This window comes from Dendrobates tinctorius, unplaced genomic scaffold (assembly GCF_039654945.1).
Source record: "Dendrobates tinctorius isolate UK_male_01 unplaced genomic scaffold, ASM3965494v1 ptg000538l, whole genome shotgun sequence".
NCBI classification, from domain to species: Eukaryota; Metazoa; Chordata; class Amphibia; order Anura; family Dendrobatidae; genus Dendrobates; species Dendrobates tinctorius.
The window spans coordinates 416,253-441,020 of NW_027362197.1; the positions used below are offsets into that span (position 1 = coordinate 416,253).

General features: G+C 58.2%; 1 protein-coding gene across 2 annotated transcripts in view; it reads left to right on the plus strand.

The window, feature by feature from the left end:
• The first annotated feature begins 18,103 nt into the window (after positions 1–18,103).
• Positions 18,104–24,768, plus strand: part of CCDC102A (coiled-coil domain containing 102A) — an 89,510-nt gene continuing 82,845 nt past the window's right edge. For both annotated transcript variants that reach the window (XM_073565088.1, XM_073565089.1), the window contains exons 1-3: positions 18,104–18,224; positions 23,073–23,762; positions 23,921–24,096. In XM_073565088.1, coding sequence (XP_073421189.1) covers positions 23,226–23,762; positions 23,921–24,096 — 713 coding nt within the window. In that variant the 5' untranslated portion in view covers positions 18,104–18,224; positions 23,073–23,225. The remainder of the gene's footprint in view (positions 18,225–23,072; positions 23,763–23,920; positions 24,097–24,768) is intronic.

Sequence of the window (24,768 nt, forward strand, 5' to 3'; positions counted from 1 at the left end):
CCTCATTCTTATCCAGGTATTGACAAACATGTTGTTTAATAATTTGTTCAAAGATCTTTCCTGGTATAGAAGTCAGACTCACCGGCCTATAGTTGCCTGGGTTCAGCTTCTTCCCATTTTTGAAGATAGGAACAACATTTGCTCTTCTCCAGTCTTCTGGGACTTCTCCTGTTCTCCAAGAATTTTCAAAGATTATGGAGAGGGGTTCAAAAATTTCTTCTGCTATCTCCTTCAGTACTCTGGGGTGTAATTCATCTGGACCTGAAGACTCGAATTCATTTAGGTTAGCTAAGTGTTTCCTCACTATCTTTCTGTTTATAGATATCCTGGATTCTTCTATTCCCTTAATAGGACAGTGAAGAACAGTTGATGTTACATTTCCTTTCTGAGAGAAAACAGATGCAAAATAGGAATTTAAAAGTTCGGCCTTCTCAACATCCTGTCTTACCATTTCATCATTTTCATCCTGTAAAAATCCTATAGCATCTTTGACTTTTCTTTTACTTTAGACATATCCCCAAAATCCTTTATTATTGCTTTTGACATCTCTTGCAAGCCTCAATTCATTGTCAGCTTTAGCTAATCTGATTTGTGCCCTGCAGGTTCTGCAGACAGCATTATATTCTTCTTTAGATATGCCTCCCTCTTTCCATTTTATAAACATTTTTTTCTTCCTTTTTAGCATGTGCTTAAGTTCTGTGTTCATCCATCCTGGCTTCCTTAAATGCTTCCTATTCTTCCCTCTTTTCGGAATTGTTAACAATTGTGCTTTGAGAATTTCATTTTTCAAGATTTCCCATCCTTCCTGGACATTTTTGTCCTTAAGGATATCCAGCCATTGGATCCCTCCAATTCTCTTTCTGAATCCTTTAAAATCTGCCTTTCTGAAATCTAACCTTGACGTCTGAGCCTTCACAGGTCTTCCGCCTCTAGTTATCCAAAATTCTAAAATAGCATGGTCGCTACCTCCTAGGGTCCCAGCCACTTTTACCTCCTCAACCATTTCCTCCCTGTTTATAAGGATTAGATCCAAGGTAGCAGTTCCCCTTGTTTTCTCCCCTACCTTTTGGAAGATAAAGTTGTCAGCAAGATAGGATAAGAATTTCCTTGACCTGTTAGTTTTGCCTGAGAGAGATTCCCAACAAATGTCTGGATAGTTGAAATCTCCCATGACAACTATGTCATATTTTTTGGAGAACTTGGCCATTTGATGCATAAAGAGTTCATCCATATCTTCAGCTTGCACAGGCGGCCTGTAGTAAATGCCTACAATGGTGTCCTTTCCATTGTTCTGTCCTTGTATTCTTACCCAAACAGTTTCCACAGAACTCCCAGTCTCTGAAGCTTGGATCTCTGTGCAGATATACGCGTTTCTAACATACAATGCGACACCTCCTCCTCGTTTATCAAGTCTGTTTCTTGCAAATAAGTTGTATCCTTCTAGTCTTGTATTCCAGTCATGTGTATTGTCCCACCAAGTTTCAGTGATTCCAATGACATCAGTCCTGATCCTGATGTCAGGATTCCTTACAGGCCACAGCAGATCCAGGGGCGAATAGCTCCAACTAGCAGTCCAGACAGTAGGCAACCACAGACAGCATCAGGGAGACGCCCAGAGGACAGTAGGCAGCAGGATGAGGAGAGGCAGAGCACCGAGTAACGAGCAGCAGCACCGAGTAACGAGCAGCACCGAGTAACGAGCAGCAGCACCAAGTAACGAGCAGCAGCAGCACCATGTAACGAGCAGCAGCAGCACCATGTAACGAGCAGCAGCAGCACCATGTAACGAGCAGCAGCGTTCGGGAACCGAAACCTGCAGTTCAGGCAAAGGTGATAGGTGTCTGACAACTATGAGAGACAATTACCTTTCACCACTGGTTCAGGACCCAACAAGAGGGGGGGCACTGCTAGACCTAATATTAACCAACAGGCCGGACCGCAGATCAGATATAAGGGTTGGGGGTCACTGGGGGAATAGTGGTCACAGGATAATAAGTGTTCAGGTGTCCTGTAATAAGATGTGTGGTAGAGGGGCTACAAGGACACGAAACTTCAGGAAAGCAAATTTCCAACGGATGAGAGATGATCTTGGTGCAATAACTGGGACGATATCCTGAGACATAAAAATACACAAAGACAATGGGAGACGTTTATTATCCTCCTGAATAGGACCTGTGCACAATATATACCGTATGGGAATAAACCTGCGAGAAATAGGAGGAGACCACTATGGCTAAATAGAGCTGTAAGGGGCGCAATAAGGGACAGAAAGAAAGCAGAGAATTACAGCAAGTAGGGAGTGATGAGGCACTAACTACAGAAGATTCCATACATTCTGTAAAAAGCAAATCAAGGCAGCAAAGATTGAGACAGATAGACTCATTGCCAGAGAAAGTAAAAATAATCCCAAAATATTCTATACTACAGAAATAGTAAGAAACTAAAAAATGATAGTGTTGGTCCCTTAATAATAGTCTGGGTGAAATGATGGATGAGGAGGAGGAAAAAGCCAATATGCTAAATGACTTTTTTTCAACAGTATTTACACAGGAAAATCCCATGACGGATAACATGATCAGTGATGACAACAATCCTCAATTAAATGTCACCTGCTTAACCCAGCAGGAAGTACGGCGGCGTCTAAAAATCACTAAAGGTGACAAATCCCCGGGCCCGGATGGGATACACCCCCGAGTACTGCAGGAATTAAGCACAGTCATAGATAGACCATTATTCCTAATCTTTAAAGATTCCTTAATAACAGGGTCTGTACCACAGGACTGGCATATAGCAAATGTGGGGCCAATATTCATAAAGGGACAAAAACTGAACTTGGAAATTATAGGCCAGTAAGTTTAACCTCAACTGTGGGTAAAATCCTGGAGGGTTTTCTAAGAGATACTATACTGGAGTATCTGGAGAAGAAGAACCTCATGACCCAATATCAACATGGGTTTACAAGAGACCGTTCCTGTCAGACTAATCTGATAAGCTTTTATGAAGAGGTAAGTTCCGGACTGGACCAAGGGAATGCAGTGGACGTGGTGTACATGGACTTTGATACGGTGCCACACAAAAGGCTGATACATAAAATGAGAACAATGAGGATAGGGGAAAATATGTGTAGGTGGGTTAAGAGGTGGCTCAGGGATAGGAAACAAAGGGTGGTTATTAATGGAGCACACTCGGACTGGGTCACGGTTAGCAGTGGGGTACCACAGGGGTCAGTTTTGGGCCCGCTTCTTTTTAACATATTTATTAATGACCTTGTAGGGGGCATAGAGAGTAGAATTTCAATATTTGCAGATGACACTAAACTCTGCAGGGTAATCAATACAGAGGAGGACAATTTTATATTACAGGTGGATTTATGTAAACTAGAAGCTTGGGCTGATAAATGGCAAATGAGCTTTAATGGGGATAAATGTAAGGTCATGCACTTGGGTAGAACGAACAAAATGTATAATTATGTGCTTAATTGTAAAACACTGGGCAAAACAGTCACTGAAAAAGACCTGGGTGTATGGGTGGATGACAAACTCACATTTAGTGGCCAGTGTCAGGCAGCTGCTGCAAAGGCAAATAAAATAATGGGATGCATTAAAAGAGGCATAGATGCTCATGAGGAGAACATAATTTTACCTCTATATAAGTCACTAGTGCGACCACACTTAGAATACTGCGTACAGTTCTGGTCTCCAGTGTATAAGAAAGACATAGCTGAACTGGAGCGGGTGCAGAGAAGAGCGACCAAGGTTATTAGGGAACTGGGGGGGTCTGCAATACCAAGACAGGTTATTACACTGGGGTTATTTAGTTTGGAGAATCGAAGGCTTAGGGGTGATCTTATTACAATGTATAAATATATATGTGGGGACAGTACAAAGACCTTTCTAATGATCTTTTTACTCTTAGACCTGTGACGGGGACAAGGGGGCACCCTCTACGTCTGGAGGAAAGAAGGTTTAAGCATACTCACAGACGCGGATTCTTTACTGTAAGAGCAGTGAGACTATGGGACTCTCTGCCATATGATGTTGTAATGAGTGATTCCCTACTAAAATTTAAGAAGGGACTGGACGCCTTTCTTGGAAAGTATAATATTACAGGGTATATACACTAGTCTCCTTAATATTGCGTTGATCCAGGGAGCTAGTCTGATTGCCGTATGTGGAGTCGGGAAGGAATTTTTTTCCCCAATATGAAGCTTACTGTTTGCCACATGGGTTTTTTTGCCTTCCTCTGGATCAACATGTTAGGGCAAGTTAGGATAGGATATGGGGTGAACTAGATGGACTTAACGTCTCCCTTCAACCTTCATAATAACTAACTATAACTATAAGGAGTCCATCAGTAGACTGGCTCCTGAGCTCCTGCCAACAGCAACAAACTACTCAGGCAAAGAGGAGCAGAGGACCTGGACTTAAAGGGAATCTGTCACCCTTTTTTTCGGCTTGCAGCTGCCGGCATAGACATCGGGGGCTTATCTACGGCATTCTGTAATGCATTCTGTAATGCTGTAGATAAGCCCCCGATGTAAACTGAAAGAAAAACACGTTATATTATACTCACCGGAGGGGGCGGTCCGGTCCGATGGGTGTTGCGACGGGTCAGCGCCCCCCCCGCACCCAGAGCGACGGCCCAGCGCCCCCCCGCACCCAGAGCGACGGCCCAGCGCCCCCCCGCAACCCAGAGCGACGGACGAGCGCTCCCCCGCACCCAGAGCGACGGCCCAGCGCCCCCCGCACCCAGAGCGACGGGTCAGCGCCCCCCGCACCCAGAGCGACGGCCCAGCGCCCCCCCCGCAACCCAGAGCGACGGACGAGCGCCCCCCGCACCCAGAGCGACGGCCCAGCGCCCCCCGCACCCAGAGCGACGGGTCAGCTTCCCCCCGCACCCAGAGCGACGGCCCAGCGCCCCCCCCGCACCCAGAGCGACGGCCCAGCGCCCCCCCGCACCCAGAGCGACGGCCCAGCGCCCCCCCGCACCCAGAGCGACGGCCCAGCGCCCCCCCGCACCCAGAGCGACGGCCCAGCGCCCCCCCGCACCCAGAGCGACGGGTCAGCGCCCCCCGCACCCAGAGCGATGGCCCAGCGCCCCCCCGCACCCAGAGCGACGGGTCAGCGTCCCCCCGCACCCAGAGCGATGGCCCAGCGTCCCCCCGCACCCAGAGCGACGGCCCAGTGGCCCGCACGCCCAGAGCGATGGCCCAGAGCCCCCCACGCCCAGAGCGACGGCCCAGCGGCCCGCACGTTCCATCATCCTTAGTCGTGATATTTTGACGGTTGACAAGTTTATTATACCAAATAGAAATCATTGTTCCATTATTATAATGGGGTCAGAGCGCCCTCTGCTCTCTCAGGAGCACAATGCTGGGACCATAAGGACTGGCCACAAGACATTGAGGGGCTGCAGTCACCCAAATCCTCTGCTGAGCCCTGATGTAGACATCATTACATGGACGCTCCGACCTCGGGACCGGCAGCGGGTGGCACAGCAGCCGCCAGAGCGCCCCCCCCCCCGAGCTAGAACCACCAGAGCGCCTGTGACAGGGTATACGACAGAGCAAGAAGGGACAACAGGCCGAGGGACGATCCAACGAGATTTATTAAGGCAGGGAGCATACATCAAATATCCATAATGTCCTTGGAGTCAATGAGAAGTCCACAATAAGTCCACACAATGGAAACAAATCCAGGCACCTCACAATAGTCCTTGTGCCAGATACGATAACAATAATCCTTGCAATAGTCCACAGGATTCCACACAATCCCACGGACGTCACGAGCTGGCCTCAACTCAGTTCGTGACTCCTTCCATGTCCGCACTCAAATCACAACTGATCTTAAAAGAAGAATGTATTGTCAGGGCTCCTGGGATCAGCCCATCTGAAGGGGGGTAGGGGTCACACCTACTATTCAATGGTTTGGTCCATCAGAAGATTCTAGAAAAGTAAGGGCTCCACTGAGTCTACAAGATGTGTATTGTAGGTTATCTTCTGCTTAGGAAAACAATAGCCAAAGTTCCACTAGCTGTTGACACAAGCCTAAATTAGATTATGGTCCAGGTACATCACAAGACATTGCAAAGTATTGGGGGAAGGAGACATGGTTAATTTACAGCAAATACAACCAGAGGAAAGTTACATGACATATTATACAAAATACAGGACAGGGCAAAACTACAAATCATGACAATCCCTTCCCCTCCCAATTTGTGTACGTACTAGGGACCTCTACAGGTCGCTTGTTAAGTACACAGAGGCATGGCTGACCAGACTCAGGGCTCCTCCTGCCTGGACAGTCCATCTGCATTTTGGTGTTGGCTGCCTCTTCTATACTGTATGGTAAAGTTATAGGGCTGCAGTGCCAGGCTCCATCGTAGTAAGCGTCCATTGTCCCCAGAGACTCGGTTCAGCCAGGTGAGGGGATTGTGATCAGTAATGACAGTGAATTCTCATCCATACAGATACAGCCTTAGTTTCCTAAGGGCCCACACTACAGACAGACATTCTTTTTCAACAGTTGCATAGGCCACTTCTCGGTCCAGCAGTTTCCTGCTGTTACGTGTTACAGAACCACTCAGCCCCCAGAATATGTTGTGCAGTTATATGTATATATAATAGGTTCCATGTGAGATGCATGTCCCTAATGTATCAGCAGTGTCCGCCCTCCCCCCACCTTTGTAATTCCCACAGTAAACATCGGCAGGCTCCGGCCACCTGCGGCTTTTGTAATGCATGTTTGGCCTGCCGCTTTTCTATTGGCCGTCCCTCTGTATCTGTGTGATATATTCTGTGTCCTGTGAGTAAAGTGTTGTCAGACTGGAAATACGTGGAGAAGCAGTGATCTTTTATATGCGCCCATGTAACCAAGGAATTCCAGCCAGCGTCCTTCATTCAGACTCCAGCCAACGAAGAGCGGACCTCCGAAAACACAGGGTGGTACTGAAAGAGGTACCCCAGCTTGGAAGACCCCGTTACACTGGTGGCAGCAGTGGGATATGATACCCCTTCTACGGGAGGAAAGGAATTAATGGAAAATAACTACCAGAAGTTAAAGAGGACTACATTAAAAGATCTGGTGGAAGCCCGAGGGTTGATCGCCAGCAACAAAACAAAAGCGGATTTGATAGCAGCCATCATGGAACACCACAGTGCAGCGCCCCCCAATGTGAACGTGGAGGAGACCGAATTCCAGAGGGAGGTAAATAACAGACTGGCGTTCTATGGCCCAAACCCTGCAGTAGAGATCATACGAGAGGTGATGGCTGATGTGCGTACTGATCTGAAGGAAAAGATGGCCGAGCGGACCAGGATAGAGCTAGCCAAGATGGAGATGGCAGAGCGGACCAAAGTGGAGCTGGCCAAGATGGAGATGGCAGAGCGGAGAGATGAGAGTCAGCGAGCAGGGGGAGCTCTGGCCTTCAACCAGGTACCTTCAACAGTAAGCCACAAAAAGATCCAGTACAATGCCTTCCGACAGTTGGGGGAGGCAGAGGAAGACATTGACGGCTTTCTGCAGGACTTTGAGCGGCAGTGTGCCCTTCATCAAGTGAAGCCGGAGGAACGGGTTCAGATTCTGGCCAGCAAGCTGACAGGCCGGGCAGCGGACGCCTATCGCACGGTACCTGATGAGGACTGTATGGACTATGAGCGGATCAAAGAAGTGATCTTGGCCCGGTATGCGCTGACACCAGAGGCCTACCGCCAAAAGTTCCACGGACTTATAAAACGCGTAACCGATACCCACGCTGAATGGGCCTGTAAATTACGCAGGAGCTACTGCGAATCTCTCATGATATACCCTTGGCCGGGCACTTCGGCGTCAGTCGCACCAAGCATCGTCTGACACAAAACTTCTTTTGGCCGGGGGTAACCTATGATGTTTGTCAGCACTGCCAGACCTGTGACAGTTGTCAGTGCATTGGCAAGGGGGGATCATCGATGCAAGGCCAAATTACTCCCCCTCCCCATAGTGGAGGAACCATTTAGCCGAGTAGCGGTCGATTTGATAGGGCCGTTAGCCAAACCCAGTCCGTCAGGGAAAAGGTATATATTGACAGTGGTAGATTATGCCACACGGTATCCAGAGGGGGTTGCGTTACCTAACATACTGGCAGAGACGGTGGCGGCTGCCCTGCTCCAGGTTTTCTCACGGGTTGGATTTCGCCGGGAAATTCTCTCGGACCAGGGTACCCAGTTTACAGCAGAGGTGACCAACCAACTGTGGAAGCTGTGCGGCGTAAAGTCCATTAGAAGAGCCCCGTACCACCCGCAAACCAATGGGTTGTGTGAAAGCTTTAACTGGACATTAAAACAGCTCATTGGGACTTTTACCAGTACCTACAGGGACTGGGAGAAATTCCTGCCACACCTCCTGTTTGCCTATCGGGAGGTGCCCCAAGAATCCACGGGGTTCTCCCCATTCGAGCTGGTATACGGGAGACGGGTAAGGGGACACCTAGACTTAGTGCTGGAACACTGCGAAGGGGAGGGCCTCATAGAAGGGGTACCTATTGTACCCTATGTGCTTGAATTCCGGGACCGCCTACAGGAGCTAACTCAGGCTGTACGTGAGAACATGCAGGCGACCCAGCGGCGCCAGCGCATATGGTACGATCGGAGGGCCAGAGAGCGCACTTTGGAAATAGGACAGAAGGTCCTGGTGTTAGAGCCCACGAAGCAGAATAAGTTCCAAGCTGCATGGCAGGGGCCCTACCAGGTAGTGGGGAAAATAGCCGACACAACCTATAATGTCGCCGATTGTGACGACCCCAGGGTTATCTGCATGTTCCACGTGAATATGCTGAAGCCCTACCGGGAGCGCCCTGAAGAGGTAGTGGCCATCTGTGCACCTGAAGCAGAGGATTTAGACGGACTTCCCTTGACGGATGTCTTAGGGGAAAGGACTCAGTCTAAAACATGGGACCAGGTACACTTGGGTGAAGACCTAGGCCCCCGGGAGAGACAGCAGGCGGAGGCGTTGTTGAGGCTACGACAGATGATGTTTTCAGAGAGACCGGGGTTCACTCGCCTGGCACAACACAAGGTTGAGAACCAGGATCAGACCCCCCTGCGACAAAACCCCTTCCGCGTCCCTGAGTCTGTACGAGAGGGGATGCGACAAGAAATACAAGAGATGTTGCGTTTAGGGGTCATTGAAGAGTCAGATAGTCCCTGGGCATCCCACGTAGTGTTAGTGCCCAAGAAGGATGGGACTACACGGTTTTGTGTAGACTATCGTAAGCTCAATGAGAAAACAGTGACGGATGCATACCCCATGCCGCGTGTGGATGAGTTGTTAGACCGGCTGGCGGGGGCAAAGTATTTGACCACCATCGATCTATGCAAAGGCTACTGGCAGATTCCCCTTAGTCCTGACGCTTGTCGCGTCTGTCTGCAAGTCTGGGCTGCAGACAGGCAGCGCCCCGAGTAGCACCGACACCCTTTACCCCTATACAGGGATCTGGATTTACTGCAGAGCCCAGGAAGTGCTGTCTGAACAGGAGCAGAGTGCCAGAGCAGAATGGTCGCAATAGAAAAGCAGGAAGGGAGCCAAAAATGGAGTCGGAAACCAGGCGAGCAGTGGAGGTACAGAAACGGCAGGCAGAGGCAGAGTCGAGAGTCCAGGCAGAGGTCAAAAACCGGGAGAGTAGTGGAGGTACAAAATCGTCAGGCAGTAGAGGGGGTCAGGAATCCAGGCCAAGGTCAGCGTCAGTAATCGGGAGAAATGCAAGGTACAAAAACGGCAGGCAACAGAGTAGTCAGAAGTTCAGGCTGAGGTCGGAGTTAACGATAGGCAATCACAAGTAACACGTAGGGGAACCAAGAATATATCCGGCGGCTTGCAAGCCCATTCCCTAGGTATTTGAGGGATCAGGTCGTCCCTCACAGGCTCCCGGGCTGGTGATGTCATCAGGACCGCCCCCAGGACCAGACCTGATGATGATGCACCAGCCCCTTCATGACTGACAGAGGAGCGGAGTCTGCGTCCAGTAGACGCCTGCGCAGAAGCCCTTTCATTGTTGCCGCCCTCACTCGGGCGCAAGCCAAGGCGCCTCCTAGTGGTTGAGGGCGGAACAGCAGGCCCCGAGATCGACGACGACGTCAGTCCGGCGTCTCCTGGTGGCCGAGGCCTGGACAGCAGGCCCCGAGCCCGAGGGCGGCGTGACAGTCCGTCGCCTCCTAGTGGCTGAGGGCGGAACAGCCGGCCCCGAGTCTGACGGCAACGTGACAACGCTATTCCCAAGTCGGCATTTGTCACCCCGTTCGGCTTATTCCAGTTTCGAGTTATGCCATTCGGGATGAAGAATGCCCTGGCGACCTTCCAAAGGCTGGCTGACCGGCTTCTGGATGGTCTCCAGGCCTATGCTTGTGCCTAACCTGGACAACATCGCCATCTACAGTGCGACATGGGAAGAGCATCTAAATCACCTAGAGACAGTATTGGACAGGATCCACCAGGCCGGAATCACCCTGAACCCAAACAAGTGTCACGTGGGCAAAGCAGAGGTTCAGTATTTAGGGCATTGGGTGGGAAGTGGGAAACAGCGACCAGAACCAGCCAAGATTGAGGCCATAGCCAAATGGCCCATCCCACGCACTAAAACCCAGGTCATGGCGTTTCTAGGGACAGCGGGGTATTACAGAAAATTCGTTCCCAATTACAGCAGCGTAGCCAAGCCCCTCACTGATCTGACCCGTAAGAACCAACCCCGCCAGGTAACCTGGACCTCAGAGTGTGAGGAAGCCTTCCGCCAACTAAAGGACGCCCTCACCAATACCCCTGTATTGGCCGCACCCGATCCAACTAAACGTTTCCTTGTTCATACAGACGCTTCTATGTTTGGATTGGAGGCAGTACTGAGCCAAGTCGGGCCGGATGGCCAAGAACACCCGGTAGCATACCTGAGTCGGAAACTACTGCCCCGTGAAGTAAGCTATGCGGCCATCAAGAAGGAGTGCCTGGCGGTAGTATGGGCAAACAAGAAGTTGCAACCATATTTGTATGGACAACAGTTTTGCCTCCTAACGGACCATAATCCCCTAGTCTGGCTTAATCGGGTCTCCAGAGACAACGCCAGATTGCTGCGGTGGAGTTTAGCCCTACAACCTCTGGACTTCACCATTCACCACAGACCCAGCAAACAAAACGGTAACGCCGATGGACTAAGTCGACAAACGGAACTTGTACCAACCCCATAAACTTCGATCATCCCCAAACCGATCTGTTGAGGATCAGACTGTGTATGCCGATCGCGTCGCTGAAAAGGGGAGCCGTGTTACAGAACCACTCAGCACCCAGAATATGTTGTGCAGTTATATGTACTGTATATATACTAGGTTCTATGTGAGATGCATGTCCCTAATGTATCAGCAGTGTCCGCCATCCCCCCACCTTTGTAATTTCCACAGTAAACATCGGCAGGCTCCGGCCACCTGCGGCTTTTGTAATGCATGTCTGTGTGATATATACTGTGTCCTGTGAGTAAAGTGTTGTCAGACTGGAAATACATGGAGAAGCAGTGATCTTTTATATGCGCCCATGCACTCAGAGGAATTCCAGCCAGCGTCATTCATTCAGACTCCAGCCAACGAAGAGCGGAACTCCGAAAACACGGGGTGGTACTGAAAGAGGTACCCCAGCTTGGAAGACCCAGTTACACCTGCTAAGGTAGGCGATGGGGTGTTCGTCCCCAGCTGCATTCACCTGGCTGAGGACAGCTCCCAGTCCATAAGCAGAGGCGTCCGTCTGCACAATGAATCTCCTCTTGTAATCTGGAGCAGCCAGAACAGGGTCGCAGACCAGGGCGTGCTTCAGCCGGTTAAAAGCCTCATCACAGGCTGGAGTCCAGATCACCAGCCGGGGCATCGTTTTCTTGGTCAGGTCGGTAAGAGGCTTGGCCACAGTGCTGAAATGAGAAACAAATTTTCGGTAATAACTGGCAGTGCCCAAAAAAGCCATAGCTTGTTTCTTAGTTTTGGGTACAGGCCAGTTTCTAATAGCCTGGATTTTGGCAGGTTCAGGACGGAGCTTCCCTCCTCCTACTCTATGCCCTAGGTACTGGACTTCACCCATCCCCAATTGGCATTTATCTGGTCAAATGGTTAGGCCGGCTGCAAGAATCAGGTCAAGAATAATGGCTACTTGATTCAGATGTTAATCCCACGTCTGGCTGAAGATGGCGATATCATCCAAGTAGGCACAAGCAAAGTCACCACATCCCCGGAGGATCTGGTCCACCATTCTCTGGAAGGTTGCCGGGGCATTCGTCATTCAAAAAGGCATGCTTAGAAATTCATACAGACCAAAGGGGGTTATAAAAGCGGACCGTTCTCTCCCTTCCTCCGTGAGAGGGATTTGCCAGTATCCCTTACTGAGATCCAAGGTAGTGACATATCGGGACCCAGCCAGTCGGTCTAGAAGTTCGTCAATACGGGGCATTGGGTAAGGATCGCTGCCGGTATGGTCGTTTAGTCGTCGATAGTCCACACAAAATCGAGTACTCCCATCCTTCTTGGGTACTAACACCACAGGAGAGGCCCAAGGGCTATGGGAGGCCTGGATTACCCCAAGCTGTAACATCTCCTCCAGTTCATGCTGCATGGTGTTTCGAACAGATTCAGGTACCCGGTAAGGAGCCTGTTGTATGGGACGGATACCCTGAGTGTCTACATGATGTTGGGTGACGGTGGTTCGACCTGGTTGGGATGAGAAAGCAGCCTGTTGTGAGTTTATTTTTCCCTTCACCATTGAGGTCTGATGAACTCCCTCCTTTGATGAAGGAAGGTAGTGAGGCTGATTACCAAACACCTGGGCAGCTAGATGATGACTGGGTGGCTGGAAGTGAGGACTGGATATAAGGCTGCCGACGCCCTTCTTCCTGGCTGGTGATCCTGCTGGATTCTTGGAGACCAGTCTGATTCCTGCTTCTCAAAGCTAAGTTTTTCTGCTCTGCTTTGTACTCTTCAGTTTTGTTTTGCCTTGTTTTTTGGGAGTTCTGCCATCCCCGGCCGGGGGTGAGCTGAATTCCATTTTTGTCTCTGATCTGTTGATCTTTTGCTCTGTCTTCAGAATATACCTGAGTGCTGATATAGTCTTTTGAAGCCTAGCGACTTCAGGGCCTGTTTTTCCTATCAGTCGGTTGGCACATTTTGGATAGGGTTTTTGCGGATTGCAGACAGCAGCTTTTCTATCCTGTCCTATTTAGCTAGCTTGGGCCCCATCATTTGCTCAACCTTTCTATCGGTGTTAGTGCTTTCATCTTGCTTCACCGTCATTATATGTTGGGGGCTGCCTATTGCTTTGGGGTAGTTTAGTTTTTCCCCTTTCTGTCTTTAGGCTTTGTAGTTCTCCGGCTGTGATCGAGGGGTCTAGGGCACCGTAGGAACCCCCCACGGCTACTGCTAGTTGTTGTGGATAGGTTCAGGGGGTCTGCAATCCGATAGCTGCCAACCTCTCTGGTTTTTCTGGGCTTAGCTAGTATTTTGTTTTTTCCTCCTTCGGTGACTCATCACAACAGGCCTCATTTCCATGGATGGGTTGTACACGTCCACATTTGCTGCTCTCTTGGCTTGACTTCTGGTTACCGCACCGACAAAGTGGCAATGAAGATTTCCCACATCATTTCCTAGAAGAACGTCTGCAGGGAGGCCGCTCATCACACCGACCACGCATTGTTTTGCTCCAAAGCCATAATCCAGGGTCACATTCGCTCTTGGAATATATCTCTGGGTACCTCCAGCCAATTCAATGGCAATTCCTGGTCCCTTTTGAATTGCTTCTGGTTGAATTACTCGGGGATCGGCTATGGTGAGAAAAGCCCCAGTGTCATGGAAGCCAACAACTTTTTGGCCATCCAGCACGACCTCCTGTAGATGTTTGTGCTGAAGATCAGCAGAACAGGTGGCTGGGGCTCGCACCCCATAGACTCCGGGTAGGGGAGCCAGGATATCAGAGTCACTTGGCAAGTCATCAGGGACTGAATCCAGCTCTTTTCCTGGTGAGGGTGTCTGTAGATAATGAACAGGCAAAGGCGGTCTGTAGCTGTCCTGCCTCCGAACACCTGGACAGTGGAATTGCAGATGCCCAGGCTGCCCACATCTATAACATCTGCGCTCTGGGATTCTTCCTCCACGTCGTAGTCCCGAAGGTTGAGCAGGAGTAATGCGAGGCACAGTCACACGAAGGTCACCACGAGTTGATGGTCTAGTGGGATGGTGAATATTGGAGGCCGAAGGACCAGGGGCCGCCAGCGTTGGGGGGCTGGTAGTTTTTTTCTCACTTAGTAGTTTTTTCCACGGAGGATTGATGGTGAGAGCCTCATCAGCTAGAGCTGCAGCTTCCTCCACAATGGCTGGTCTCCTTTCACGCACCCATTCCCGGATCTCAGCGGGGCACTTGAAGTAAAACTGCTCTTTTAGGATGACTTGGAGGAAGGTCTCCCAAGTTAAGGCCTCCTCTCCCTCCAGCCAGCGATGACATATTTGTTTGAGTCTGTGGGCATACATCTTGAAGGACACTTCCTCATCACAGGCTAAAGTACGGAACTGGGTCCTGTAAGTGTCACAGCATAATTGTTCTAGAATAGTCTGTTTAATCTCCGCATACTCACAGTTCCATCGAGGGTCCATAGCTCTATAGGCTGCGGCAGCTCCACCCTCTAAGAGCCCCACCAGATGTCGGACTCGCTCCCTTTCTGGGACTTCCATTAATCCACACTGATGCTCAAAGTCCTGGAAGAAGCCCTCAATGTCACCTGAAGCCTCATTAAACGTCTTGAAGTCTTTGCGGGACACTCTGCGGAGTTCCCTTGTGGGTGCTGGGGTTACAGTCTCTCTGGAGCTTCTAGCTGCTTCCACAGCGAGCTGCCTCTCCAGCAATGCCCTCTCTTGAGCACTACGAATGGCCTCCCTCTTATCTTCTATGGTAGCATCTTCTCCCAGCAATGCCATCTGCCTCTCCAGCAATGCCCTCTCCTTAGCTCCACGCATGACCTCCCTCTTATCTTCTATGGTAGCCTCTTCTCCCAGCAATGCCAACTCCTCCTCGTACCACACAACCCACTGACTTTTTTGGGTATTTACCTCCGGCTGCAGTCTTTCCTCCGTTTGCTGTGGGGATCCTTCCTCAGCGTCATCTTGCAGGCGAACTCCTTCGAAAGCCTCAATCAGCTGCTCCTTGGAGAGTCCCTTGTAGCCAAACTCCCAGTTCACGGGCCTTTGTAGGTTCACCGCAGTCCAGTTCTTGTACTTTGCGGTGCTGGTTCCAGATGTTGATGGGCCGTTGTCCTCCATTCCTTCTGCTCTGATACCAGCGCTGCCAACCAGTTTGTGACGGGGTATATGACAGAGCAAGAAGGGACAACAGGCCGAGGGACGATCCAACGAGATTTATTAAGGCAGGGAGCATACAACATCAAGTATCCATAATGTCCTTGGAGTCCATGAGAAGTCCGCAATAAGTCCACACAATGGAAACAAATCCGGGCACCTCACAATAGTCCTTGTGCCAGATGCGATAACAATAATCCTTGCAATAGTCCACAGGATTCCACACAATCCCACGGACGTCACGAGCTGGCCTCAACTCAGTTCGTGACTCCTTCCAAGTCCGCACTCAAAATCACAACTGATCTTAAAACAAGAATGTATTGTCAGGGCTCCTGGGATCAGCCCATCTGAAGGGGGGTAGGGGTCACACCTACTATTCAATGGTTTGGTCCATCAGAAGATTCTAGAAATGTAAGGGCTCCACTGAGTCTACAGGATGTGTATTGTAGGTTATCTTCTGCTTAGGAAACAGTAGCCACAGTTCCACTAGCTGTTGACACAAGCCTAAATTAGATTATGGTCCAGGTACATCACAAGACATTGCAAAGTATTGGGGGAAGGAGACATGGTTAATTTACAGCAAATACAACCAGAGGAAAGTTACATGACATATTATACAAAATACAGGACAGGGCAAAACTACAAATCATGACAGCGGCCCCCCCCCGAACTGCAAGAGCCAGAACCGCCAGAGCGCCCCCCCCCCCCGGAGCCAGAACCGCCAGAGCGCCCCCCCCTGGAGCCAGAACCGCCAGAGCGCCCCCCCCTGGGAGCCAGAACCGCCAGAGTGCCCCCCCCGAGCCAGAACCGCCAGAGTGCCCCCCCCCCGGAGCCAGAACCGCCAGAACGCCCCCCCCGGAGCCAGAACCGCCAGAGCGCCCCCCACCCCGGAGCCAGAACCGCCAGAGCGCCCCCCTGGGAGCCAGAACCGCCAGAGTGCCCCCCCCCGAGCCAGAACCGCCAGAGCGCCCCCAGGAGCCAGAACCGCCAGAGCGCCCCCAGGAGCCAGAACCGCCAGAGTGCCGCCCTCCCCGAGCCAGAACCGCCAGAGCGCCCCCCCGGAGCCAGAACCGCCAGAGCACCCCCCCGGAGCCAGAACTGCCAGAGCGCCCCCCTCCCCGAGCCAGAACTGCCAGAGCGCCCCCAGGAGCCAGAACCGCCAGAGCGCCCCCCCAGGAGCCAGAACCGCCAGAGCGCCCCCCCCGGAGCCAGAACTGCCAGAGCGCCCCCCTCCCCGAGCCAGAACTGCCAGAGCGCCCCCAGGAGCCAGAACCGCCAGAGCGCCCCCCCAGGAGCCAGAACCGCCAGAGTGCCCCCCCCGAGCCAGAACCGCCAGAGTGCCCCCCCCCCGGAGCCAGAACCGCCAGAACGCCCCCCCCGGAGCCAGAACCGCCAGAGCGCCCCCCACCCCGGAGCCAGAACCGCCAGAGCGCCCCCCTGGGAGCCAGAACCGCCAGAGTGCCCCCCCCGAGCCAGAACCGCCAGAGCGCCCCCAGGAGCCAGAACCGCCAGAGCGCCCCCAGGAGCCAAAACCGCCAGAGCGCCCCCAGGAGCCAGAACCGCCAGAGTGCCGCCCTCCCCGAGCCAGAACCGCCAGAGCGCCCCCCCGGAGCCAGAACCGCCAGAGCACCCCCCCGGAGCCAGAACTGCCAGAGCGCCCCCCTCCCCGAGCCAGAACTGCCAGAGCGCCCCCAGGAGCCAGAACCGCCAGAGCGCCCCCCCAGGAGCCAGAACCGCCAGAGCGCCCCCCCCGGAGCCAGAACCGCCAGAGCGCCCCCCCGGAGCCAGAACCGCCAGAGCGCCCCCCTCCCCGAGCCAGAACCGCCAGAGCGCCCCCCCGGAGCCAGAACTGCCAGAGCGCCCCCCTCCCCGAGCCAGAACCGCCAGAGCGCCCACCCCGGAGCCAGAACCGCCAGAGCACCCCCCCCAGAGCCAGAACTGCCAGAGCGCCCCCCTCCCCGAGCCAGAACCCCCAGAGCACCCCCCCGGAGCCAGAACTGCCAGAGCGCCCCCCTCCCCGAGCCAGAACCGCCAGAGCGCCCACCCCGGAGCCAGAACCGCCAGAGCACCCCCCCCAGAGCCAGAACTGCCAGAGCGCCCCCCTCCCCGAGCCAGAACCGCCAGAGCACCCCCCCGGAGCCAGAACCGCCAGAGCACCCCCCCCGGAGCCAGAACTGCCAGAGCGCCCCCCTCCCCGAGACAGAACCGCCAGAGCACCCCCCCGAGCCAGAACCGCCAGAGTGCCCCCCCCCCGGAGCCAGAACCGCCAGAGCGCCCCCCTCCCCGAGCCAGAACCGCCAGAGCGCCCACCCCGGAGCCAGAACCGCCAGAGCACCCCCCCCAGAGCCAGAACTGCCAGAGTGCCCCCCTCCCCGAGCCAGAACCGCCAGAGCACCCCCCCGGAGCCAGAACCGCCAGAGCACCCCCCTGGAGCCAGAACTGCCAGAGCGCCCCCCCCCCCGAGCCAGAACTGCCAGAGCGCCCCCAGGAGCCAGAACCGCCAGAGCGCCCCCCCCGGAGCCAGAACCACCAGAGCACCCCCCCCCCGGAGCCAGAACCGCCAGAGCACCCCCCCCCCGGAGCCAGAACCGCCAGAGCGCCCCCCCGAGCCAGAACCGGCCACGGTACGTGGGAGAACCCGGAAGATCCAAACTATTCACATCACACAAAGCCCCAATAGGCCCGAGAGAAGCCGGAACATCCGGGAGGTGGGAAACCTGAGGAGAGCGGAGACTGAGGGGGCGGGGCCAATCACTGAGGGGGCGGGGCAACAGATGGCGCTCAGGTGGGCGGGGCCTAAAACTCACGGGAAGTTAGAAACTTTTCTGCTGCTCTCCGGGATTTTTATCGGTGTCAAGGAAAAGCCGGAATCAACCGCGCCGTGCACCCGGTAATGTGCTCCCCCCCGCGCCGTGCACCCGGTAATGTGCTCCCCCCGCGCCGTGCACCCGGTAATGTGCTCCCCCCGCGCCGTGCACCCGGTAATGTGCTCCCCCCGCGGCGTGCACCCGGTAATGTGCTCCCCCCCGCGCCGTGCACCCGGTAATGTGCTCCCCCCGCGCCGTGCACCCGGTAATGTGCTCCCCCCGCGCCGTGCACCCGGTAATGTGCTCCCCCCCGCGCCGTGCACCCGGTAATGTGCTCCCCCCGCGCCGTGCACCCGGTAATGTGCTCCCCCCGCGCCGTGCACCCGGTAATGTGCTCCCCCCGCGGCGTGCACCCGGTAATGTGCTCCCCCCCGCGCCGTGCACCCGGTAATGTGCTCCCCCCGCGCCGTGCACCCGGTAATGTGCTCCCCCCGCGCCGTGCACCCGGTAATGTGCTCCCCCCGCGCCGTGCACCCGGTAATGTGCTCCCCCCCGCGCCGTGCACCCGGTAATGTGCTCCCCCCCGCGCCGTGCACCCGGTAATGTGCTCCCCCCCGCGCCGTGCACCCGGTAATGTGCTCCCCCCGCGCCGTGCACCCGGTAATGTGCTCCCCCCCGCGCCGTGCACCCGGTAATGTGCTCCCCCCGCGCCGTGCACCCGGTAATGTGCTCCCCCCGCGGCGTGCACCCGGTAATGTGCTCCCCCCCGCGCCGTGCACCCGGTAATGTGCTCCCCCCCGCGCCGTGCACCCGGTAATGTGCTCCCCCCCGCGCCGTGCACCCGGTAATGTGCTCCCCCCCGCGCCGTGCACCCGGTAATGTGCTCCCCCCCGCGCCGTGCACCCGGTAATGTGCTCCCCCCCGCGCCGTGCACCCGGTAATGTGCTCCCCCCGCGCCGTGCACCCGGTAATGTGCTCCCCCCGCGCCGTGCACCCGGTAATGTGCTCCCCCCGCGGCGTGCACCCGGTAATGTGCTCCCCCCCGCGCCGTGCACCCGGTAATGTGCTCCCCCCGCGCCGTGCACCCGGTAATGTGCTCCCCCCGCGCCGTGCACCCGGTAATGTGCTCCCCCCGCGCCGTGCACCCGGTAATGTGCTCCCCCCCGCGCCGTGCACCCGGTAATGTGCTCCCCCCCGCGCCGTGCACCCGGTAATGTGCTCCCCCCCGCGCCGTGCACCCGGTAATGTGCTCCCCCCGCGCCGTGCACCCGGTAATGTGCTCCCCCCCGCGCCGTGCACCCGGTAATGTGCTCCCCCCCGCGCCGTGCACCCGGTAATGTGCTCCCCCCGCGGCGTGCACCCGGTAATGTGCTCCCCCCCGCGCCGTGCACCCGGTAATGTGCTCCCCCCCGCGCCGTGCACCCGGTAATGTGCTCCCCCCCGCGCCGTGCACCCGGTAATGTGCTCCCCCCCGCGCCGTGCACCCGGTAATGTGCTCCCCCCCGCGCCGTGCACCCGGTAATGTGCTCCCCCCCGCGCCGTGCACCCGGTAATGTGCTCCCCCCGCGCCGTGCACCCGGTAATGTGCTCCCCCCGCGCCGTGCACCCGGTAATGTGCTCCCCCCGCGCCGTGCACCCGGTAATGTGCTCCCCCCCGCGCCGTGCACCCGGTAATGTGCTCCCCCCCGCGCCGTGCACCCGGTAATGTGCTCCCCCCCGCGCCGTGCACCCGGTAATGTGCTCCCCCCCGCGCCGTGCACCCGGTAATGTGCTCCCCCCCGCGCCGTGCACCCGGTAATGTGCTCCCCCCGCGCCGTGCACCCGGTAATGTGCTCCCCCCCGCGCCGTGCACCCGGTAATGTGCTCCCCCCCGCGCCGTGCACCCGGTAATGTGCTCCCCCCCGCGCCGTGCACCCGGTAATGTGCTCCCCCCCGCGCCGTGCACCCGGTAATGTGCTCCCCCCCGCGCCGTGCACCCGGTAATGTGCTCCCCCCCGCGCCGTGCACCCGGTAATGTGCTCCCCCCCGCGCCGTGCACCCGGTAATGTGCTCCCCCCCGCGCCGTGCACCCGGTAATGTGCTCCCCCCCGCGCCGTGCACCCGGTAATGTGCTCCCCCCCGCGCCGTGCACCCGGTAATGTGCTCCCCCCGCGCCGTGCACCCGGTAATGTGCTCCCCCCGCGCCGTGCACCCGGTAATGTGCTCCCCCCGCGCCGTGCACCCGGTAATGTGCTCCCCCCGCGCCGTGCACCCGGTAATGTGCTCCCCCCCGCGCCGTGCACCCGGTAATGTGCTCCCCCCGCGCCGTGCACCCGGTAATGTGCTCCCCCCGCGCCGTGCACCCGGTAATGTGCTCCCCCCCGCGCCGTGCACCCGGTAATGTGCTCCCCCCCGCGCCGTGCACCCGGTAATGTGCTCCCCCCGCGCCGTGCACCCGGTAATGTGCTCCCCCCCGCGCCGTGCACCCGGTAATGTGCTCCCCCCCGCGCCGTGCACCCGGTAATGTGCTCCCCCCCGCGCCGTGCACCCGGTAATGTGCTCCCCCCGCGCCGTGCACCCGGTAATGTGCTCCCCCCCGCGCCGTGCACCCGGTAATGTGCTCCCCCCCGCGCCGTGCACCCGGTAATGTGCTCCCCCCCGCGCCGTGCACCCGGTAATGTGCTCCCCCCGCGCCGTGCACCCGGTAATGTGCTCCCCCCGCGCCGTGCACCCGGTAATGTGCTCCCCCCGCGCCGTGCACCCGGTAATGTGCCCCCCTCCGCGCCGTGCACCCGGTAATGTGCCCTGGTCCGCTCGGTCGCCCCCCCCCCGCTGCCCTGGTCCGCTCGGTCGCCCCCCCCCCGCTGCCCTGGTCCGCTCGGTCGCCCCCCCCGCTGCCCTGGTCGGCTCGGTCGCCCCCCCCCGCTGCCCTGGTCCGCTCGGTCGCCCCCCCGCTGCCCTGGTCCGCTCGGTCGCCCCCCCGCTGCCCTGGTCTGCTCGGTCGCCCCCCCCCCTGCCCTGGTCCGCTCGGTCGCCCCCCCCCGCTGCCCTGCTCCGCTCGGTCGCCCCCCCCGCTGCCCTGCTCCGCTCGGTCGCCCCCCCGCTGCCCTGCTCCGCTCGGTCGCCCCCCCCCTGCCCTGGTCCGCTCTGTCGCCCCCCCCTGCCCTGGTCCGCTCTGTCGCCCCCCCCTGCCCTGGTCCGCTCGGTCGCCCCCCCGCTGCTCTGCTCCGCTCGGCCGCCCCCCCCGCTGCCCCGACCTGCTCGGTCGTCCCTTTCTCGCCCCGGTCCGCTCGGTCGCCCCCTCTCCGCCCCGGTCCGCTCGGTCGCCCCCTCTCCGCCCCGGTCCGCTCGGTCGCCCCCTCTCCGCCCCGGTCCGCTCGGTCGCCCCCTCTCCGCCCCGGTCCGCTCGGTCGCCCCCTCTCCGCCCCGGTCCGCTCGGTCGCCCCCTCTCCGCCCCGGTCCGCTCGGTCGCCCCCTCTCCGCCCCGGTCCGCTCGGTCGCCCCCTCTCCGCCCCGGTCCGCTCGGTCTCCTCCCGGTGTTCCCCGCTCCTCCCCGGCCTGCTCGGTCGTCCCTTTCTCGCCCTGGTCCGCTCGGTCGCCCCCTCTCCGCCCCGGTCCGCTCGGTCTCCTCCCGGTGTTCCCCGCTCCTCCCCGGCCTGCTCGGTCGTCCCTTTCTCCGCCCCGGTCCGCTCGGTCGCCCGCTCTCCGCCCCGGTCCGCTCGGTCGCCCGCTCTCCGCCCCGGTCCGCTCGGTCGCCCCCTCCGCCCCGGTCCGCTCGGTCGCCCCCTCTCCGCCCCGGTCCGCTCGGTCGCCCCCTCTCCGCCCCGGTCCGCTCGGTCGCCCCCTCTTCGCCCCGGTCCGCTCGGTCGCCCCCTCTCCGCCCCGGTCCGCTCGGTCGCCCCCTCTCCGCCCCGGTCCGCTCGGTCGCCCCCTCTCCGCCCCGGTCCGCTCGGTCGCCCCCTCTCCGCCCCGGTCCGCTCGGTCGCCCCCTCTCCGCCCCGGTCCGCTCGGTCGCCCCCTCTCCGCCCCGGTCCGCTCGGTCGCCCCCTCTCCGCCCCGGTCCGCTCGGTCGCCCCCTCTCCGCCCCGGTCCGCTCGGTCGCCCCCTCTCCGCCCCGGTCCGCTCGGTCGCCCCCTCTCCGCCCCGGTCCGCTCGGTCGCCCCCTCTCCGCCCCGGTCCGCTCGGTCGCCCCCTCTCCGCCCCGGTCCGCTCGGTCGCCCCCTCTCCGCCCCGGTCCGCTCGGTCTCCTCCCGGTGTTCCCCGCTCCTCCCCGGCCTGCTCGGTCGTCCCTTTCTCGCCCTGGTCCGCTCGGTCGCCCCCTCTCCGCCCCGGTCCGCTCGGTCGCCCCCTCTTCGCCCCGGTCCGCTCGGTCGCCCCCTCTCCGCCCCGGTCCGCTCGGTCGCCCCCTCTCCGCCCCGGTCCGCTCGGTCGCCCCCTCTCCGCCCCGGTCCGCTCGGTCGCCCCCTCTCCGCCCCGGTCCGCTCGGTCGCCCCCTCTCCGCCCCGGTCCGCTCGGTCGCCCCCTCTCCGCCCCGGTCCGCTCGGTCGCCCCCTCTCCGCCCCGGTCCGCTCGGTCGCCCCCTCTCCGCCCCGGTCCGCTCGGTCGCCCCCTCTCCGCCCCGGTCCGCTCGGTCGCCCCCTCTCCGCCCCGGTCCGCTCGGTCGCCCCCTCTCCGCCCCGGTCCGCTCGGTCGCCCCCTCTCCGCCCCGGTCCGCTCGGTCGCCCCCTCTCCGCCCCGGTCCGCTCGGTCGCCCCCCTCTCCGGTCCGCTCGGTCGCCCCCTCTCCGGCCCGCTCGGTCGCCCCCTCTCCGCCCCGGTCCGCTCGGTCTCCTCCCGGTGTTCCCCGCTCCGCCCCGGCCAGCTCGGTCGTCCCTTTCTCGCCCTGGTCCGCTCGGTCGCCCCCTCGCCGCACGGTTTCTTCCTGTAAGTGCTATTTTCTGTGACCGGTTGCAGGGTATCCGGGCCTTCTATCTCTCGGGATGACTGTCGGCTGATGCCGGTTCTGCCGCCTGTGCACGGAGGATGTGGCTCTGCTGGGATCTTTAGCACCGTGTATTCAGGGCCTTTCCGCTGTCTCAGGGAGTCCCGTGTCTCCCCCCAGGCACCATGAGCCACAGCGGTGGTCTGAGCCCCAAGCCTGCGGACTCGCCTCTGCTGTTACAAAGCTCCGAGCTCCTCTGCAGTTTGGGAAGTTCTCAGCCTGAACGGATGCGACATCCAGACTCCTCGACCTCTTCACCAAAGAGCCTCTCTCCATCGCCCGTCCCCCAGAGCGTCATTCCCCCGTCTGCCGGAGACTGGGAGAGTCGTGAGGAGCTCCGTCAGCGAGAGCTGGAGGAGGCCAGGGCACGAGCAGCACAGATGGAGAAGACCATGCGCTGGTGGTCAGACTGCACCGCCAACTGGAGGGAGAAGTGGAGCAAAGTCAGAGCGGAGAGGAACAAGGCCAGGGAGGACGGGGGGCAGCTCCGCAACCGGCTGGAGGTCCTCAGCAAAGAGCTCAGTGCAATGAAACGAGAGCGGCAGGAAGCCGTCAGCGAGATGGAGCAGCTCCGCAGAGAGGTGGAGAGACTGCGCGCCAAGGAGCAGGAGCCGGAGGAACCGGTGCGGGATGTGGACACCGAGAAACCCCTAAAGATCAAGGTGAGACCCCTCCCAAGATGGTGCATGGACTGGGGGGAATGTGAACGCTTCTTTTGTGGTCGCCTCCTCATGGTGGCTGCGTCTCATGCATCCGTGGACGGCAGCAACCACAGGAGATCGACATGGAGGCATCTCATCCTGTCGTCTGTAACCCTCAGGAGATGGACGTAGACCTGCGGCAAGAGGACTGTGAGCAGCACAACGGCGGAGCCCCCCGCAGCCCCAGACCCCGGCACTGGGGGAGCAGAGACCCCATCGAAGACGAGGCTTCACGGATCACAGCTCTGAGGCTGAGACTGGATGAGAGTCAGAAGGTTCTGCTGAAGGAGAGAGAGTGAGTGACCGTGTGCAGCGGCGGATGCACCTGTACAGGTGTGTGGGTCCGATCTACCTGTGATGTGTGTACCCCGTGGATGCCTCTCATGTAAAGAATCCTGGGCTTGGTGTTTGTGGCGCAGTACAGCTGACCAGGGCTGTGGTAATCATGTTTTCTGGGCTTGGTTTGCATGGTCCTTCCCGTCTCAGACTGCTCTTCACTGTATCTCTCAGTCCATATGCAGAGACGGGAGACATCTATGAAAGAGATCCGACTTCTGGGGGTCATAAAGGTTCAAGGGGTATGCGGATTGTGGTGGCCAGGCCCGGGACCCCCTCTGGGCGGATGGTGGTGGCCAGGCCCGGGACCCCCTCTGGGCGGATGGTGGTGGCCAGGCCCGGGACCCCCTCCGGGCAGATGGTGGTGGTCAGACCCGGGACCCCCGCCGGGCGGATGGTGGTGGTCAGGCCCGGGACCCCCGCCGGGCGGATGGTGGTGGTCAGGCCCGGGACCCCCGTCGGGCGGATGGTGGTGGTCAGGCCCGGGACCCCCTCTGGACGGATGGTGGTGGTCAGGCCCGGGACCCCCGTCGGGCGGATGGTGGTGGTCAGGCCCGGGACCCCCGTCGGGCGGATGGTGGTGGTCAGGCCCGGGACCCCCGCTGGGTGGATGGTGGTGGTCAGGCCCGGG